Here is a 19,219-nt window from a genome sequence, read left to right as displayed (position 1 = left end):
CGCCCGCCTGCCCTGGGGGAAGGGGGCACTGCAAGCCCCCCGAGGGCAGGGCGGAAGGCAGGAACGGAGGAGCTGCGGGCCGGCTGGGCTGCCTCTCTCTTGCGCCTCTTGGGGCCCGCAGCCAGCTTCGGCGAGAGCGAGGGAGGGGGTGCGCTCCTGCTGGCCCGTCGGTCGCTCGCTCGGTGGGGCGGCCGGCTTGTCCCTAAAAGGCGCTGCTCGGCCGGCCAGGGAGGAGGGCCCGGCCCCTCCCCGGCTTTTAGGCAGCGCCAGCGGCTCCGGGCCCAGCCAGTCTCCGCCGCGCCCGGTCCCGCTCGCCGCCTCCTCTGCCGCCTCTGTCCGTCCCGTCGGGTCGCCGCCGCTCCAGCCGCAGCCATGGAAGCCATCAAGAAGAAGATGCAGATGCTCAAGCTGGACAAGGAGAACGCCATCGACCGAGCCGAGCAGGCCGAAGCCGACAAGAAGCAAGCCGAGGACCGCTGCAAACAGGTGCCCGCCCGCCGGGGAAGGTAGAGGCCCAGAGCCTGGAGGACGGATTCTAGCGCTCCCCACCCCCGCCCGGGTTAGACGGCTGGGCCCTCGAGCTGCCAGGCTCCGGGAAGGAAGGAAGGAAGGAAGCCCCCCCCTCCACTCTCCCTGGAGGCCCCCCAGTGACCCCCTTCCCCCGCCCTCTCTCCCTGGAGGCCCCCCACTGACCCCCCCTTCTCTCCCCCCCCCCCCCCATGGCGGCTGCAGCTGGAAGAGGAGCAGCAGGGCCTGCAGAAGAAGCTGAAGGGCACGGAGGATGAGGTGGACAAGTACTCGGAGGCCGTGAAGGAGGCGCAGGAGAAGCTGGAGCTGGCCGAGAAGAAGGCGGCCGACGTGAGTGGGGAGTGGGGAGCGCGGGGCGGGGGCGGGCGGGCGGCTCTGCTCCTGCTGCTGACCGCGCAAGCGCTCCCTCCCCTCCCCTCCCGCCGCCGCGTGCCGTCGAGGCGGGGATGGAGCTGTCATTGGCCGCTAAGGAGGCCTTCGCTGCCCCCGCTGCCCCCCGCCCAGCCAGCTGCTCAGGGGGCCGGCCAGGAGGGAGGCGGAGGTGATGCCACCCGCCCGGGGTATTTAACACCCTATAAATAAACGCTCATCCGTCCCCGGGCCCAGGCCGCCTGCAAGGCGATCCGGGAAACTTAAGGCGAAGCTAAAGGGAGCCGCCTGGCGCGCCGCCCGCCTGCGAGGGAGGGAGGGAGGACGCCGCCGCCGCCCGCAGCAGCCCCGAGGGCAGCCAGGGGACCCGCCGCCGGGCAAGGACAGCTGGGCACCGGCGGGACAGGACAGGGCAAGGCCGGTGGTCCCTGCTGGGAGCTGATGCGCCCCCCCGCCCCGCCCAGTTCCTTCCTCCGGCGAAGGAAGCCGCCTCGCCGTCCTCTCACCGCCCCCCCCCCCCGGGAAATCCTCTGCCATTCGCAGGCCCAGGGAGTTCGGGGCTCCGCCGCCCTCTTGCCCCGGGGGCCTCTGGGGTCTCTGGCGGGGGAGAGAGCCACGGAGGTTCCTGGGGGCGAGGGGGGGGGGGAGGCGGCAGTGCTCCAGCCGCCAGTCCTCGGGGCGGGGGGTGGGGGGGAGCGGGCTGTGAGATTCCAAGCTCTGGGCCTCCGCGGAGCCTTTGGCGCCTGCCCCAGCCCGGCCGCCTCTGCCTTTGCTCATATTTGGTGATTGCCGAGCAGGAGGGCGGAGCTCCACGCGCCGTGGGGCGGGGGTGGGGCAGAGGCTGCTGGAGGAGCAGCTGCACGGAGCCGGGCCTGCCATCCCCCCCCCATGTGGCCAAGCGGGGTCCCGGGGAGCAACCTGCCGCCTCCTGCTGGCCAGCCCGCCCCGCCCTGCCCCGCAGGTGCTGCCGGAGGGATGCTTGCTCGTCTTTGGGTGGGGGGGGGGCATCTGGTGGCACGAGCCCTGCTGCAGGCCCCGGCGGGAGGCGGGAGAGGGGGGAGCTTCCCCAGCCTGCAACGGGGCAGGGGCTCTTCTGCCTCTGGAGGGCAGGCCTGGGAAAGGGCCCGGATTGTAGCTTGGCTGGAGCCCTCTGAAGTCGCAGCCCCTCCGCTGTCCTGCTTGGGACCTCTGCAGAAGGGCGCCTGTTGCCCCCAGCAGAGGGCCAGACCTTCCCAGTGACTCCCGCAAGGGCGGGGGGGGGGGGGTGCTGCGTGCCACACAGAGGCGGGCCCCACAAGCCCCCCCCCCCCCGCCCCAGAGAGCAGCCTGGGCTCCACAGCCCGGAATTGCAAGAGAGGCCTGGGTCCGCTGCGGGTGGGGCCCACTCCCCTTCCTTGAAGCACCCGCCCGCCTCCCATGGAGTGCTGCGGCCCTGGGCGGGGAAGGAGGAGGGTGTCTTGGCGGTGGGCTTGCGAGGGAGAGACCCGGCTGGCTGGGTGGGTGATGCCACCATGGAGGGGGGGGGGCAGGGCCGCAATCATGGCTGGGCTGGCCACAGGGGGCTGAGGGGGCGGGGCTGCTGGTCTGGAGGCCATCCCATGTCTTTTTTTAAACTGCTGAGCTCTCCCCGCTTTCTCCCCCCAACCCCCGACGTGATCTGATGGCCGCAGACAGGCCTGCCCCTTGGGCAAGGAAAGGGAGGGGGCTCTGGGGACAATCCGCACAAGCAGCCCTTTGCAGCCCTTTGCTCTTCCTCTCCCAGGCCAGGGGGTTTGCAGCGGGGCTTCCAGACCACCGGCAGGAGGGAGACCGCGGAGCCTCCTCCGCGCATGGCCTGGCGGCGGGGGTGGGGGGTGGGGTTAGAAAGCTCCCAGTTGAGAGACAAGCCACCAGGTGGACCCCAAACTTCTTGATTGCCCCCAAATAAAAGACATTTATTTAAAAAAAAATGCAGATCAAAAATGGACGCCAGACTGTGGCCAGTCATAGACTCCGAGAGTCGGAAGGGGCCCGCAGCCCATCTAGTCCGCCCCCCACCCCTCCCACCGCCGCTCCATGCAGGGTCTGTTCTCCCTGTGCCATAAAGCCTGCTGGGGGGTTTCACGCCAATCCCTCTCTCGCTCAGCACCTACAGCACGGGATTGTTGCAAGGCCCAACTGGAGAGGGGGGCTGCTATAAATGCCCCCTCGGGCGGGCCCCGGTTTGCACCACGGTCCGGAGAGCACGAAGGCGTCGCTCAACTGTCCCAGGCGGCGCTCCCTCCCTCCTCCCTTTGGCAAAGAGGCCTTACTCTCCACTGCCACCTGCAGGCCACTGGCAGGATTTCAGCCTGGCAGCCTGGCTTAACCCAGCCAGTGTGGACTAGGAAGGAATTCTCTGCGTCCCGCGAGCCACAGCCTTGTTTTCGTTAGCGCATTTTGGTGTGCGGATTCTCTTATCTGGGAGAACCGGGTTTGATTCCCCACCCCCTCCACATTCACCTGCTGGAATGACCTTGGGTCAGCCACAAGTTCTCACAGAGCTGTTCCTCTCCAGAGCAGTTTCTGGGAGAGCTCTCTCCGCCCCACCTCCCTCACAGGGATTCTGAGCTGCTCTGAGACTCCTTCGGGGAGGGAAGGGTGGGGAATAAATCCAATCTCTTTTTCTTCTGTGAGGGAGGTGGGCAGAGAGAGCTCTGAGAGAAACTGCTCGAGAGGAACAGCTCTGTGAGAACTTGTGGCTGACCACAAGGGCCCTGGGTCCTGTTTTGTTCAACATCTTTGTCAATGATTCGGATGAAGGAATAGACGGAATGCAACCCCGTAGTGCAAAGTGGTAAAGCTGCAGTACTGCAGTCCTAACCTCTGCTCAAGACCTGAGTTCGATTGCAGCGGAAGTTGGGTTCAGGTAGCCAGCTCAAGGTTGACTCAGCCTTCCATCCTTCCGCGGTTGGTAAAATGAGTACCCAGCTGGCTGGGGGAGGGGAGCGTAGATGACTGGGGAAGGCAATGGCAAACCACCCCGTTAAAAAGTCTGCCGTGAAAACGTCGTGATTCGACGTCAGCCCAGAGTCGGAAACCACTGGTACTTTCACAGGGGACTACCTTTACCTTTTTATTAAGTTTGCAGACGATTCTAAATTGGGAGGGGTTGCAAATACAGTAGAAGACAGAAACAGGAAACAGGATAACCTTGACAGGCTGGAAAACTGGGCTAAAGCCAATAAAATGAATTTTAACAGGGATAAATGTAAAGTTCTGCATTTAGGTAGGAAAAATCCAATAGGATGGGGGAGACTTGTCTTAGTAGTAGTCTGTGCGAAAGGATTTAGGGGTCTTAGTGGATCATACGCTGAACATGAGTCAACAGTGTGATGCGGTGGCTAAAAAGGCCAATGCAATTTTTGGCTGTATCAACAGAAGTCTAGTGTCCAGATCACGTTATGTGATGGTATCCCTTTACTCTGCTCTGGTAAGACCTCCCCTGGAGTATTGTGTTCAGTTTTGGGCACCACATTTTAAGAAGGATTTAGACAAGCTGGAAGGTGTACAGAGGAGAGCGACGAAGATGGTGAGGGGTCTGGACTGGAGACCAAGTCCTATGAGGAAAGGTTGAAGGAGCTGGGGATGTTTAGCCTGTAGAGGAGGCGGCTGAGAGGTGATATGATCACCATCTTCAAGTACTTGAAGGGCTGACCTATAGAGGAGGGTATGGAATTGTTTTCTGTGGCCCCACCAACAGGTTGACATCGACTCAAAAGAGTTTCCGGCTGAACATTAGGAAGAGCGGTTCCTCAGTGGAACAGGCTTCCTCCTGGGGAGGTGGTGGGCTCTCCTTCCTTGGAGGTTTTTAAACAGAGGCTAGAAGGCCACCTGGCAGCAATGAAGGTCCTGTGAATTTAGGGGGAGGTGTTTGTGAGTTTCCTGCATTGTGCAGGGGGTTGGACTAGATGACCCTAGAGGTCCCTTCCAGCTCTATGATTCTAAGATTCTTCGTCTTTGTCCATGGTTTGAAAGACCAGTTTCAGGAAAAGAAAGTTTTATCTTTGAATAATTGAATACAGTTGGTACAAGCATACAACTGAAGTGTAACCAATTGTAAGTATCTGAGCGCAGAGAAAATCAAACAGGAATAGCCATATCCTCTTTCTCTGGCTGTGCTAGCAAAGAGAACTGCAGGAAAGCCGGTTTCGGGTTTCGGGTATCTTGGTCAGACTGTCCAGGAGATGGTGCTTAACGCCTCCCTGTCTCTAGAGCCTCCGTGCTCCACTCCAGCCGCGGCACGGCCTTCCTCTGGAACCTCGCCGGGGAGCAGAAAGGCTGGGGCCCATTGTCAGCCCGCCCTGCCCCCCAAATCCTCCTTGGCGTCGCAGCGGCCTTGCAGCTGCCAAACACTGCCGGAAGCGCTCAGGAAGAACGGAGTTCCATGGGAAATTGAGCTGAACCTCTGAGCATTCACAAAGTGCAAACAAGGCGAAGTGGGACTTCTGACCCAAATACTTGGGTGTGAATTGCCTCACGGGGGAAGTAAGAGTTGTGAGCTCTTTGGAGCGAAAGCAGGATCAAAACGCACTAACCAAAACGAAACAGAGCGGAAGAAAAGAGACGCGTGCAACCGAGCCGCCTTCCCCGCCGCCTGGTGGCTAGCAGCAGGCGCCTCGCCTCGCCCCAGACCGTGGCTGTTGCCCCACAGGGCTGCCGGAAGGGGCTGGGCGGCCTCTTGAAGAGCACGGCGGCCCGGAGCGGGAAAGAGGAGGAGGAGGAGGCGCCGAGGGCGGCCAGCCTGCCGCCGCTGCTGGGTCGGTCGGTGGGCGGGCGGACTCGGCCCATCTCGCCGCCTCCCCACCCACCAGGGGCGACGGGCGGAGGGAGGGAGGGAGGGAAGTCCAGCCGCCGCGCTCCTCCCCCCCCCCCCTGCCCGCCGGCCCGTGGGCGGAAGATGGCCGGCAGCGGCAGCTCGGTCGAGGCGGTGAAGAAGAAGATCCAGACGCTGCAGCAAGTGGCCGACGAGGCCGAGGAGCGCGCCCAGCACCTGCAGCGCCAAGCCGACGCCGAGCGCCAGGCGCGCCAGCGGGTGAGTGCGCTCACCGAGCGCCGGGCCAGGAGGGGCCCACGGCGCCGCCTTCTTCTCCCCCATCCCGCGGGGGCGGGAGCGCTAGCTGAGTCCTTCGTTCGCGGGGTCCCGACTCGGCGGCCTGGACGGCTCGTTCCCCCCCCCCCCACTCCGGCCTGGGGGTGCCCGGGTGCGCCGTCCGCCCCGCCAGGCTGGGCCACAAAGGCGGGCTCGGCAGAAGGGCTCCCACCCCCTCCAGCCGCCTCTGGCTGTCCGGCGCCAGAGGGAGGGGGGAGGGAAGGAGGAGGGCTATCTGCTGCGCCGTCCCTTCCCTTGCGCGGCGGTGGGCGGAGCCAAGAAGAGCAGCAGCAGAGGGGGGTCACTGAGCCCCCCTCCACCCCCCTGTCCTCCACGCCCCCCCCTACAGCGACCTCCCCCCCTCAACAGAGCCCCCCCCCAGATCCTCTGCAAACTCGGGCCCTCCCTGCGCTTCGCAGGAGCAGACCCCAAAGGGCCCTTGCTTCTGGGGAACACCCCCCTCCCCCCCCCCGCGCTGCTTGCTCAGGATTCCGGGGAGGGGGGTCTCTTGTCTCCTCCGCCTGCTGCTTGCTCTTCTTCTGAAAGAACACCCCCCCCCCCCCGCTTCCCTCCACATCGGTGTTCAGCTGCTACATTCTCTTGGGCTCGGAGGGAGACTGGCTTTAGAGGCCTTGCCTATTTTGGGTAGGAGAGCTGCTACTTGGCGGACAAAGCGCCTGCCCTGATGCTGCCTGTGAGGAGCCCGCCCTGCCCCTTCTTCTGTTTCCTAGAGGTGGCCCAGGAGGGGGGAGAGAGACAGGCCTGCGGCCGCCGGGCCCAGCTCAGCTCAGCGGAGGTTCTGGAATCACTCGCAATAGCCGCTCCTGACTGGCTCTCCCTGCTGTGCCAGAAGGGTGCTTGCTGGCTGGCACACAGGGGAACGTGTCCCTTCCAGTCCGTGGGTTGCCGAGCCTGCCTCTCCATGGGGAGGGGCACTGGGGGGTCAAGACCAAAGCGGAGGAGTTGGTGGGGAAGTCAGTTGTGCAGTGGAAAGGAAGCGGGGCCTGGGGCCAGACAAGCAGGGCAGATCCTGCCAGCTTCCTTTTAAAGAAAACCGGTTCTTGATTGCATGGGAAAGGCCTGTGGTGCCAGTTCTGTTTCTGCAGCAGTGGTCAGACAAAGATCAGGGGGGGACGCCAGCCGGCCCCTTGCACAGGCGCCCCATCGTCAGGTGTGCCTCTGAGCACCCGCTGTCTGTCTGTCTGTCACATCCGCTCAGAACTGACAAATAGCCCCCCCCCCCCGCCACATTCCCCTTGGCTGGGCATTCTGTAAGTGAAGTGCATGTTGGGTAGGAATGAAGGCCAGGCTTTGCAGGCCAGAAAGGGACCCAGGCTGCCTCTGGCTTTTGGGGCAGAGAAACTCTGGAGCTCCGTGGGGTGTGCTTCTGCACATGGCTGTGAGCCCCAACAGCTCAGGTGGGACCTGGGTGCGAGGAGGTGCTGGGATTCCCACATGGAAAGGCAGGCCAGGTGAACCCCGCTTGCCCACAAGGTCTTCTCCCCTCTGCCTGGCAGTGGCTGCCCCTTCTCTTCCTCTGTGCAGTGCTGGTTGGGGGGCCAGACCCCCAGGCTCCCTGCAGCTGGGCCATTGCTCTGGGTTTGTGCCCCCTTCCTGTGCCTTCTCCAAGCAGAGAACATCTCCCTTATGGGGCAGAGAGTCCACGTTGGGGGGGTGTGGGGGGAGCACTGGCTTGGCTCAGCCCCTCCCGTCAGCAAGAGCATTGATGGGGAGGAGAGAAGAGCACCCCCCCACACACACACACAGACTAGAGGGCTGCCATAAACAGGAAATCCAGCCCTTCCTTCGTGAGCAACTCCTCTCTCCTTTTTGGGAGCTCTCTGCTCTGCCGGCATTCCTGTTGCTTGAATCATTCCGTCCCTGCTGCTGGGCCTGCCTCGCCTCCCCCTCCTCCAGGAGGCTTGTGGGTGGGTGGCCAGGGCTGCTGGGGGCTGGAGGCTGGGGCAGGGGGCTTGGGGCTGCCCCCCAGAAGTACAGCTCGGTCTGCAGGGCGGGATGTGGAGCTGTCCTGACTGGGAGCACTTCCCTGCCGCCTCTGCTCCTCCATCCGCCACCCTGGCGCCTGAGAAGGGTGCCTGGCATGGCCCGCTTGGGCCTCCTCGCGCTGCGTCCTGGTGGCAAGGCTGCTGCTTCCCGTGGCCACCGTGTCTCCGGCCTGAGCCAAAAGAACAAGGCAAGGGTGGGGAGGAAGTCTGGGAAAGGGTACGGGGGGGGGATGCTGCGGGGTTTGGCCCCTGGGGGTTGGGAGCCAGGCATGGGGCACTCTGCCTCGTTGGCAGCAGCATGTGTGTGTGGGGGGGTGGGGGGCAGTCCTTGGCCCTGTGAATAGGAGCTCCTTTGTCTTTCTGTGGGGGGTGGGGAGGAGATTATGAGCCCCCCTCCATGATCCTGACCTGCTGTGCTTTGGGGGGGGGGCTGGCCGAGGTCCTGCCCTTGCGGCTCTGACTCAGGGCTTGCGTTTCTCCCCAGGCGGAGTCCGATGTGGCCTCTCTGAACCGGCGCATCCAGCTAGTGGAAGAGGAGCTGGATCGGGCCCAGGAGCGCCTGGCCACAGCCCTGCAGAAACTGGAGGAGACGGAGAAGATGGCGGATGAGAGCGAGAGGTAAGGGGGGCAGGGGTCCCACTGGGCACGCTCCCCCCTTGGCCACAGCTGGCAGCCTCTGCTGCGGGTGGGTCCGGGGGCTGGCCCTGGAAGGGTCATGCTCTCTCTCCTGCCTTCCTTCAGACTCATCCCAAGTGCCGAAACACAGATGCAGAAGCCTTTGCTTTAGACAGAACATCAGGAGAGCCAGGGAGGGTCCGTCTTGTCTAGACAGGGCCTGTCAGTTCCTCTGGAGGGCCAACAAGAGTGCACAGAGGCCGAGGCCTTCCCAAGCGTTGCCTCCTGGCTCTGGGATTCAGAGGATTAGTGCCTCTGGACGTGAGGTTCCCCTCAGTCACCAGGCCTAGTGGTGGAAAAAGAGGAGATGGGGTTTATACCCTACATTTCACACAGAGTGGCTTCCAATCTCCTTTCCCTTCCTCTCCCCACAACAGACAGACATTCTGTGAGGCCAGTGGGGCCGAGAGAGCTCTCCAAGAACTGCTCTTGAGAGGTACAGCCTTGAGAGAACTTGTGACTGACTCAGGTCTATGTGGAGAAAGAGTGGGGAATCAAACCCGGTTCTCCGAGATAAGAGTCCACACTCTTAACCACTGCACCAAACTGGCTCTCACAGAAACTGCCCTTTCAAGGACAATGTGAGGGCTATGGCTGACCCAAGGCCATGCTAGCAGGTGAGAGTGGAGGAGTGGGGAATCAAACCCGGTTCTCCCAGATAAGAGTCCGCACACTTAACCACTGCTCTCTAGTAGCCACTGCTAGACTTATCCTTCATGGATCTACTAAATCCCCTATAAAGCTGTTGATTCCTGTGGCCCTCACTACCTCTCCTGGCAGTGAATCCCACATCTCAATCTGGGTCAAGGAGTCTTTCCTTTTGTCCCTCCTGAACCTCCTGCCCATCATTAGATGCCCTCGAGTTCTAGTCTTTCATGAGAGGGAGCAAAATTCCTCCACTCCATGGATCATTCAATAACCCCCGCCCCGCCCCACGGCTTAGTGCACCCTTTTCTACGCTGCAAAATTCCCCACTTTTTAGCCTTTCCTCCTAGGGAAGGGGCCTCAGCTTAGTTGTCCTCCGTCCTCTGTGCTTTTCCAGCTCTGTGATGTCCTTTTTTGAGATACGCTGACCAGAACTGTGGCCTGGATTCCCACCCCATCGATCACACGCAGCCATCAGCCTTGTAGTCAGCAAAGGAAGGTTTTTCTCTCTGGGCTGGGCCAGAGGGAGGGTGCAGCTCTCAGCAGGCCAGGCGGGTGACACCCTCCCCTTCCAAGAAGCAGCCTGATGCTGGCGGGGGGGGGGGGGGCTGGAACGGCTCTGGCCACTGCCCTGGGTATCATCGCCCTGGGGAGACACAAGGCACGTGATGCTTTGAGGCAAAGCCGAACAGAGACATACCTACAGAAGTGAGCGAAAGCAGCAGCATGCTGCCCTTGCAGGACGGGTGTGGTCCTGCCCCCCACACGTGACTGGGAGGAGCCCCTTCCACCTCTGTGGCAAGCTGCTCTGGGCCCACAACTGTAGATCTGCACATCTGTCCACTTTGCCTCTCCAGTCAGAGTCTCCAGGCTTCCCTCCCCCCCTTCAGTGCCTCATGGGGGGCTGCTCTGGCGGATGCTCCCCCCCCAATCCCTGCAGCAGTACCTGTGCTCCTTGAAATCATGCCCCCCCTGCCCTGACTGGGGCACACCTGGGGCACAGCTGAGGGTCTTTCTGCTGGGCTTGGTGGGAACCGGCTGCGTGCCCTTTCTGTGCAGGGCGGGGATGGCTGAAGCGGGCCTCCCTCCCTCCCTCCTTCCCGCAAGGCGGAGCCCGGGCCCCTCTCAGGCAGAGGCACAGCTGTGAGCTCAGGAACGGGGCCTGAAGTGGAGCCATTTGGGAATTGCTGGAGTCCTGCTGGAAATGGGGGGGGGGCTGCCCTGAAAGCCAAAGCCTGGCGGAGCCTCTCTGCCTTACAGCCCTGCGGAATGGCATACTGTTGGAATACAAACTATGCACATTCCCGCTATTATAGAGTTAACTGTTTGTTTTCCTGAAAGAGGAAGTGATGTATAGTAACCTAAACCCAATTGTGAGCGGAATCTCCTTTACCCATGAAAGATGTAAATACAACATTGGTCAGAAAGGATGTTAGGTGTGAAATGCTTTGATCTTGTATGCAAGCTGAATGGCTCTTCTGCCTGGCGAAATGCTCTTTGGGAAGGAGAACTGTGAGACAAAGGGTTGTATAATGCAGCCATGGAGAGGACAGACATGGTTAGACCAGCTGGTATGCTAAATTGTTTTTCTTTTTTATCCCAAGTACCCTCTCCTGATGTTTTCTAGTAAACTTTATTTCTTTTGATAAACTTAAGCCTTGACTCCAATGATTGCCACTCCAAGCCTCTGAATTTAAGGTGTATTTCCCATCACATACGGTCCCCTAAGGCCCTGCCGGTGTTCAGCAGAGAGTCCCACTCAGTTGGGGCCAGGACTGAAAAGGTTCTCGTCCTGCTTGAGGAAAGCCAGATGTCTTTGGAGCTGGGGCCACCAGCAAATTGCTCTCCCAGGAGCGCAGTGCTCTCCCGGGGATGTCATGGAGGAGACGGGCCCACAGAGAGAGGCTTCTGGCTGCCCAGTGGGGGCAACATCCTGTCCTCCCTGGGGCCTTTGCCATCTGGTCTGTCCCTTCTCTGCTTGAGGCCCCTTCCCTGGGGAGAGAGTTTGGGGCTTTGCTGTGCCCGGTTGGGCAGCTGGTGTCTCCTGGGCTGGAGAAGCCAGTTCGAGGCTGCAGGGCATTTGGTGGCAGCCTTCTTGGGCGCACATGCCCAGGAAGGAAGGAGGTTTTCTCTGGAGTAAATGGGGCTGCCTGAGGGGGGGGGGTGGTTGGGGATCTCCAGCTGGCATGGAAGGACTCTGTCAGCAATGTCACACTGGTGCCTTCCCACTTGAAGAGGTGGGGGAGGAGGGGGGCAGGTGGGCCCTGAGCAGTTTGCCAAGGCCAAGGAGGAAGCCTTTGCCCGCTGGCGGAAGCCCCCAATCTCTGCTGCTGTGCTTGTGCCCCCCCCCTCCCCAGAGGCATGAAGGTCATTGAGAACCGCGCCATGAAGGACGAGGAGAAGATGGAACTCCAGGAGATGCAGCTGAAGGAGGCCAAGCACATCGCTGAGGAGGCCGACCGCAAATACGAGGAGGTGGGTGTGGCGGGGGGAGGCTCCAAGCGGGGGGAGAGCAGGGCTAAGTTCTGTGTCTCCTTGGCTTGGTAGGTGGCTCGGAAGCTGGTTATTCTGGAGGGAGACCTGGAGCGCTCGGAGGAGAGGGCGGAAGTGGCTGAGAGGTGAGCATGGATGCTGGGGGGGAGGGGGGCAAGGGCTGGGCTGGGCCCCCTCTGCATTCAGAAAGGCAGCAGAGCCTCCGTCCAGTCTGGCGAAGGCGCTCTGATGCTGGGGTGGGGGCTGCAAGAGGAAGCGGGGGGGGTGTCCCTTCCACTTATTCCTGCTTCCCATCCCCCTTTGGCACAACTGGGCAGGTGGTGCCCTGGTCAGGGGGGTGCCAACCGGTTGCCCTCGCTCCCTGCTACCCATTGCATGCTTAGTGACAAATGCCTTTGAGTGTGAACGTGTCACATTTCATTGCCCGTTTGCGGTCTTTGAGCTGACCTGGCATCCCCTTAGTGCCTCTCGCCTTCCAAGGCTCGGGGGGAGGGGGGCTGAGGGCAGAAGGGCCGTGGCTAAGTGTCGCCTGCCCCGCCTTGCCTTGGCAGCCGCATGAGGCAGCTAGAAGAGGAGCTGCGCACCATGGATCAGTCCCTCAAATCCCTGATGGCTGCGGAGGAAGAGGTACTGAGTGGGGCTTCCCCCCCCCTCTGTCTCTCTCTCTCTCCACTCTCCTCTCTGCCTCTGCCTGGTGCTCTTCTGTCCCCCCCCCCCCTCGCTGTGCTTGGCTTGGGTGCAGAAAGCCTTGCAGGCGTTTGTGGACTGTGGGTGACAGCTGGCCAGGGAGCAGCAGAGAGTCCCCTGGGCGCTGGGCCCACGGGGGGGGGGGGGACTCAGATTAGATTGGCCACCAGAACTGCCATCAGGAAGGGGGGGCGGGTCTTGGCTTGGTCTGTCCATGCAGCAGATGTTGTGAAGCAGAAACATAGGAGGAAGTGGGAGGATGCACGGGATATCAGCTCCTCTCCCCCAAAAGTTAAGGGGCCCACATCTTCTGGCCGTGGTGGCCACCTAGAGGGTGCCAGCCATGTCCTGTCCTGCTGAGCCCCCCAACAGTCCTTGCTCGGGTCTGATGGCCATGCAGCTTCCCGCCTTCCCTCCTTCCTTCCTTCCTTCTCCTGCAGTGCTGCTCTGTCCTCTCACTGGGTTCTCTTTCTCTCTCTCTCTCTCTCTCCTTCCTTCCTGCCTCCTTCCTCTGCCTCTTTCCTTGGTTGGGCCACAGTAAATGTGGTGACCTGGAGGAAGAGCTGAAAATTGTCACCAACAACCTGAAGTCCTTGGAAGCCCAGGCAGATAAGGTAGGGGGGCCCCGTGGGGAGATGGAGGGGGCGGGGTGGGGGAGCAGCTCCTGAGGTCTGCAGAGGCCCCTGGGAAGCAAAGCCTGGGTTCTTCTCCTGGCTCTGATTTGAACCCTTTCTTCTCCGCCCCCCCCCCCGCCAGTATTCCACCAAGGAGGATAAATATGAAGAGGAGATCAAGCTCTTGACAGACAAACTCAAAGAGGTGAGGGGTGTGCAGAGGAGGGGGCTCAGGAAGGGGGGGTGCCACGGTGGTGGGGAGAGGTGGAGGGATGGGTCTGTGTGGCAGCATTCCAGCTTGCTTGGGGACCTGAGTTCTGAGGGGTTGTGGCTTCCAAAGGAATCTCAGGCGGCTTTGGAAAGGAAAGGCACTCCAAGAATTGGCGGGCTCTTCCTGCTGTTGCCCTGGATGGCCCAGCCCCAAAGTCCTGCCCACACAGTGGCATCTTTGCCATCTGGCTTGCCCCGTGGGGCTGGGATTCCACAAGGAAAGGCCTCCTCTGCCTCTGGGGAGTGGGGGAAGAATCTGCCTCCCTCCCTTCTGCCCCCCTGCTGCACGCCCCCTGGCCGAAATCCCAGGGAGGGAGGGAAGGGAGCAGCAGAGGGGGAGGGGCTGAGAGGGCTTGCTTCCAGTGCCATCCAGAGTAGGTGGGCAGAGAGGACCAGGCTGCCGCAGGTGCAAAAGGGGTATTTTCCTGGTTGCCATTGTTGGTCAGACGCTGCAGGTAGCTCTGGATGGCTCCTTGAATTGCCTTCACGCCAGATCTTGGGGCCTCAGGTGGGAAGAGAAACCGCAGCCTTCTCAGGCTCAGGTTTAACAGAGAAAGGGAAAGGTGTCGGTGGTTGTATTCCAGGTTCCTTTTAAAATGAGCTTTGTTTTTATAGAAACTCTATGACTGATTTTATGTAGATCTGAGTAGTTGTTAAACCTTCCTGGCCAGTTTGCATGAGGGAACTAATGTAGCTTTAAATCCCAGCCGGACTCCCCCTGCCCTGCCAGACCCCCCTCCCCCTCACCAGCACCTGCCCACAAGGCCGTTGGTGTGCATGGCTGTGTTCACAGACTCCCCCCCTCTGTGGGCTGGGCATTGACCCCTCTTCTCTGCCCCCCCCACCCCAGGCTGAGACCCGGGCAGAATTCGCTGAGAGGTCTGTGGCCAAGCTGGAGAAGACCATAGACGACTTGGAGGGTAAGTGTGGGGCTGGAGAGGGAGGTGGGGGCTGGGGCTGCTGGGTGGGAGGGAGGGATGCATGCTTCTGCTGTGAGTCCCCCCTTCCCTTCCCTTCCCTTCTCTTCACCTCCTCTCACGCTCTTCTCTCCCTCACTCTGCTGGCTGTGCCACACCCCCTCCGTCCTCCACTCGCTGCCTGCAGACGAAGTCTATGCCCAGAAGATGAAGTATAAAGCCATCAGCGAGGAGCTGGATAATGCCCTGAACGACATCACTTCGCTCTGAGCCACGACCCCTTGCCTCTTCCCCCCACCCCCGCCCTCTCTTGGTCTGCACACCTCTGCTCTCGACCCCCTTCACACCCATGTGTGTGCATGTCCCCTCCAGGAGGGCTAGCCCCCCCTCACCCTTTCCATGCCAGAAGTGCCTTCCCAGGCAGAGCAGGGGGGCTGGCGGAACTCTCCCCAGACTGCGGGGCCCCCTTGGCTGTGTCATGTGTGGGCCTCCTTCCCGCTCCAGGGAAGGTCTGAGGACAGACTCACCTTTAGGAGGGAAGGAAGGAAGGAAAGAGGCACCGTCCGGTGCTGGTCCCCAGGAGAGCCCTTCTGCGGTGTCTGCTTTGCTCTGCCTCTCTGCGCTCAACCTGAGCACCTCCGGACTCTGTTCTCTTCTGACTCTGATCTAATCAATAAACGTTCTCTCGGCAGACGAAGCCTCTCCCTGTCTCTCTCTTTCTCTCTCTTTCATGCTCCTGACGGTTCCTGAGGCCCCTGCCCTTTGTGCGGGGGGGGGGGTTGTCACTCAGACTGTGCCCTCTCTGTGTGGGGGGGCAGGGGGTCACCTGTCTTGTGGCAGGAGAGAAGCCTTGGCCAGCAGCCCCCTCCCTGGGTGGGGGGCTGCAGACTTGCTCCATCTGGACTTCAGTCCCCTCCTCCAAGGGATCCAGGGTCCACAAGGGGGCATCCTCCCCCCCCTCACTGCTGGCCTCCCTATTTCCTGTGCTCCTCAGAGCCCCCCCACCCACCACCACCATGCACCTTTCTGGCTGCTAACTCTCTCTCTCTCTCTCCTCCGCAGAATGCTGTGGGCAAGAGGTGGCAATAGCCCGTCCTCTCCCCACTGCCCTGTGAGTCACCCTTCCTCTGCCCCCCAGGGAGCCCCTTTCCTGGTGCAGGTGGGGCTGGGGGACCTTCCTGCATTCTCTGCCTGCAAGGGCTGGGCCGGGCCGTGGGTGGGTGGCTGGGGTCCCAAAGGAGGACATGGGAAAGGGAGGAGAAAGAGTCCCTTATCAACCCCTTGCACAAGGCAGGACACTCACAAATACAGACTTCTCTGAGGAAACAGACAAAGTTTATTGTAAGCTGAAAGCAATGCTAGTCCTCGTGAGAAGAGCTTTGGCAGAATTGAGAATAGCGATTTCTGTCTAGATTAAAACAGCTCTTTGGTTAACCGTCAGGATTCAGCACCAGCTTCTGCCACTTGAGTTGCTCCTGCTCAAAGTTCAAACTTCATTCAAAACAGTTCTCATAACCTTCAGTCCAGAGATAGTTTCCCAAAGTATCCATGCAGCGCCGATCATGGCTGGGGTCACAGCAAGGAGGAGCTCAGGGAAGCTGCCTCCTACAGCCAGGGGAGTGAGGATCTTTCCCAAGCAGTGTTAGCTACACGTTCTCCCCCCTCCCCCCATGCAGAACTCAGGAGACGTAATGCCAGAATACAGTAACACAGAGCCTAATAGGAATGCAAATCATGGCAGGAAGAGATTTCTGATAATACCTCCCCTCCCCCACACACACACATCCCCAGTGGCCCCTGCAGGCTCCATGCCCAGAAGATGGCAAAAGCCTCCAGGATCCCTGGCCAAACTGGCCTGGAGAAAAACTGCTGACCAACCCCAAAGTGGCAGTCGGCATTCCCCTGGGCGTGTCAGAAAGGGCCCCGAGAACTCAGCACTGGCGCAGCCCTTCCTGCCCTCCTTCTCATGAGCTGCCCAGTTCACAGAATCAGCCTTGCTGTCAGGTGGCTCTCGCCTCTGCTTCAAAGCCTCCCGGGAAGGAGAGCCCACCCCCTCTCCACTCAGGAGGAACCGCTCTCGCTGTCAGGAAGTTCTTTCTGATGCCTGCCCAGGGGGGGGGGGGGCGGTCTCCAGGCAGGCTGCCCTCCCAGGCGTTTCCTGCTGGGCTCCCTCTTCTCTGCCTCTCTTCTTGACTGGCTCCTGAACTGTTGCCCTTCTTCTTCGTCTCGCCCTTCCTTCGGGGAGCTCTGCTGGAGGGTGGTGCCCATGGGGTGTGGGGGGTGGTTCTCCTCGCATGCAAGGCCCAGTCACCGGGGGGGGGGGAGGAGTGGGGGTGTCTGTGCAGACCCTCTTGGTCTTCTGATTGTCCCACCCAGTCCCCCTCCTCTCCTCGGGAGCTGCAGCCTGGCAGTGCAGAGTGTCTGGAGGGCTGGGCTGGTGGCTCCTTGCAGAACCGTCAGGGTGGGTGGGTGGATGGGAGGGAGAGGCTGCAGGATCCATGGTGGGGGATGGACTTGCACTGGAAGAACCTGCTCATTTGCAGAAGCAAGGCTGCTGAACTGAGCTCTTCCTTGGTATGTACATGTGTGTGTTTCTTCCTCCGCCCCACGGGGGCTGTGGATGTGACCGGGTGTCCTGCTGGCCCGCCCGCCTGCCTTTTGTTTGCAGAGAACCTGGCCAGTGCCAAAGAGGAAAATGTCAGCATCCATCAAGTCCTGGATCAAACTCTGCTGGAACTGAACAACCTCTGAGGGGCTGGGCCAGCCGCCTCCCCTCCCCCTCGCCTCCCTGACCCACGCTCTCGCCCCATCGGCTCCTCCAGGAGAAGGGAAGCCCACTTGCCCTGGGCCCCTGCTGGTCCCTGTAGGGGGCTCTGCCTAGGCACTGCCCCCTCCACTTGGCTCTCCGGATACATTAAAGCAAGTTGAACAGAGACTCACTCTGTGTGTGTGTGTGGATGTGCGCATGCGTCCCTGGCTTTAGGGGCACGGGTGATGAAGGCCTACCACGGCCAGGTGGAGAGCCTTCCTCCCTGGTCAGCCCTGACACAGCGGCCTGGCTGATGAGATGGGCTGGAAGTGCCCCGCAAGAGACCCCTGCCTGCTGCTTCCCAGGCCAAAGAGGAGGGGCAAGTGGAGGGCCTCAAGGATCTGTCCTGGGGCCTGTTTGGTTCAACATCTTTATCAATGATTTGGATGAAGGAATAGAGGGAATGCTTATTACATTTGCTGATGATACGAAATTGGGAGGGGTTGCAAAGATAGTAGAAGACAGAAACAGGATGATTTTGGAAGGCTGGGAAACTGGGCTAAAGCCAATAAAATGAATTTTAACTGGGATAAATGTAAAGTTCTGCATTAAGGTAGGAAAAATCCAATGCATGGTTATAGGATGGGGGAGACTTGTCTTAGCAGTAGTCTGTGTGAAAAGGATCTCAGGGTCTTAGTGGATCAGACGCCGAACATGAGTCAACAGTGTGATGCGGGGGCTAAAAAGGCCAATGCAATTTTGGGCTGTATCAACAGAAGTCTAGTGTCCAGATCACGTGATGTGATGGTATCGCTTTACTCTGCTCTGGTAAGACCTCACCTGGAGTCTTGTGTTCAGTTTTGGGCACCACATTTTAAGAAGGATATAGACAAGCTGGACGGGGTCCAGAGGAGGGCAACAAAGATGGTGAGGGGTCTGGAGACCAAGTCCTATGAAGAAAGGTTGAAGGAGCTGGGGATGTTTAGCCTGGAGAGGAGGCGGCTGAGAGGTGATAGGATCACCATCTTCAAGTACTTGAAGGGCTGTCACCTAGAGGATGGTGTGGAATTATTTTTGTGGCCCCAGAAAGTCGGACCAGAACCAATGGGTTGAAATTAAATCAGAAGAGTTTCTGGCTCCACATTAAGAAGAACATCCTGACCGTTAGAGTGGTTCCTCAGTGGAACAGGCTTCCTCCTTGGGAGGTGGTGCGCTCTCTTCCTTGGAGGTTTTTCAACAGAGGCTAGATGGCCACCTGACAGCAATGAAGGTCCTGTGAATTTAGGGGGAGGTGTTTGTGAGTTTCCTGCATTGTGTAGGGGGTTGGACTAGATGACCCTGGAGGTCCCTTCCAACTCTTCTATGATTCTAACATGCTTCCTTCTCGGGAGGTGGTCGGCTCTCCTTCCTTGGAGGTTTTTCAACAGAGGCTAGATGGCCCTCTGACAGCAATGAAGGTCCTGTGAACTGAGGGGGAGGTGTTTGTGAGTTTCCTGCCTTGTGCAGGGGGTTGAACTAGATGACCCTGGAAGTCACCTCCAAGTCTATGATTCTTTGCCAGAGATAACCCATGATGCAGCTGATGGGAGCCAGAGGAGCCCTCACAAAAGTGTCCCATGAGGCTGATGAAGGGAAGGGGTGCAGGCAGGTTCCCCCTCCTACTGCTGGGGGTGGGTGCGGTTCAGTGAATGAATAGAATCTTAGAGTTGGAAGGGGCCATAGAGGCCATCTAGTCCAACTCAATGCAGGATCAGCCTACAGCATCCCAGACCAGACTACAGCATCCCAGACCAGTGTTCATCCAGCTGCCAGTGCAGGGGGTGGGGGGGAGCTCACCACCTCCCTGAGCCGCTGATTCCACCATTGAACAACTTTTATGAGAAAGAGGTTTCTCCTAATATCCAGTCAGTACCTCCTCACCCTTAATTTAGAGTCGTGATGATGAGTTCTCTCCTCTGCTGCCCACAGGAACAGCTCCCTGCCCCCCTCCTCTAAGAGACAGCCCTTCAGAGACTTAGAGAGAGCCATCCTGCCCCTCCTTCACCTCCTCTTCTCCAGACTGAACCTTCCCAAGTCCCTCCTCAGCCTTTCTTCCTAGGAATTGGCCTCCTAGGGTCTCTCATCATCCTCTGCACTGCCCCATTCTGTCCGCATCC

At 60.2% G+C, this 19,219-nt stretch overlaps 1 protein-coding gene across 8 annotated transcripts; it reads left to right on the top strand.

The window, feature by feature from the left end:
• Nucleotides 1-291: 291 nt before the first annotated feature.
• TPM2 (tropomyosin 2) lies at nucleotides 292-17,249 on the top strand. Of its 8 annotated transcripts, none has more exons than XM_060263517.1 (9): nucleotides 292-486; nucleotides 733-858; nucleotides 8,498-8,631; nucleotides 11,691-11,808; nucleotides 11,881-11,951; nucleotides 12,378-12,453; nucleotides 13,270-13,332; nucleotides 14,248-14,317; nucleotides 16,983-17,249. In XM_060263517.1, the coding sequence occupies exons 1-9, from the start codon at nucleotides 373-375 to the stop codon at nucleotides 17,063-17,065; spliced, it is 855 nt and encodes a 284-aa protein (XP_060119500.1). In that variant the 5' UTR covers nucleotides 292-372; the 3' UTR covers nucleotides 17,066-17,249. The 8 variants fall into 8 exon arrangements, with proteins under 8 accessions (XP_060119500.1, XP_060119503.1, XP_060119501.1 ...); XM_060263520.1 differs by lacking the exon at nucleotides 12,378-12,453 and adding an exon at nucleotides 13,052-13,127 and having other exon boundaries at nucleotides 295-486; XM_060263518.1 differs by lacking the exon at nucleotides 16,983-17,249 and adding an exon at nucleotides 14,502-15,008 and having other exon boundaries at nucleotides 295-486.
• Nucleotides 17,250-19,219: the final 1,970 nt, after the last annotated feature.

This window comes from Heteronotia binoei, unplaced genomic scaffold (assembly GCF_032191835.1).
Source record: "Heteronotia binoei isolate CCM8104 ecotype False Entrance Well unplaced genomic scaffold, APGP_CSIRO_Hbin_v1 ptg000322l, whole genome shotgun sequence".
Taxonomy (NCBI): domain Eukaryota; kingdom Metazoa; phylum Chordata; class Lepidosauria; order Squamata; family Gekkonidae; genus Heteronotia; species Heteronotia binoei.
This window is presented reverse-complemented; position numbering and strand designations above follow the sequence as displayed.

Bases quoted from the DNA above. Each gene is read 5' to 3' on its own strand.
- TPM2 (XM_060263517.1), top strand. From the start codon at position 373: ATGGAAGCCATCAAGAAGAAGATGCAGATGCTCAAGCTGGACAAGGAG. The intron at 487-732 runs GTGCCCGCCCGC...TGGCGGCTGCAG, and splicing joins CCGAGGACCGCTGCAAACAG to CTGGAAGAGGAGCAGCAGGG. The intron at 12,454-13,269 runs GTACTGAGTGGG...CCCCCCCGCCAG, and splicing joins TGATGGCTGCGGAGGAAGAG to TATTCCACCAAGGAGGATAA.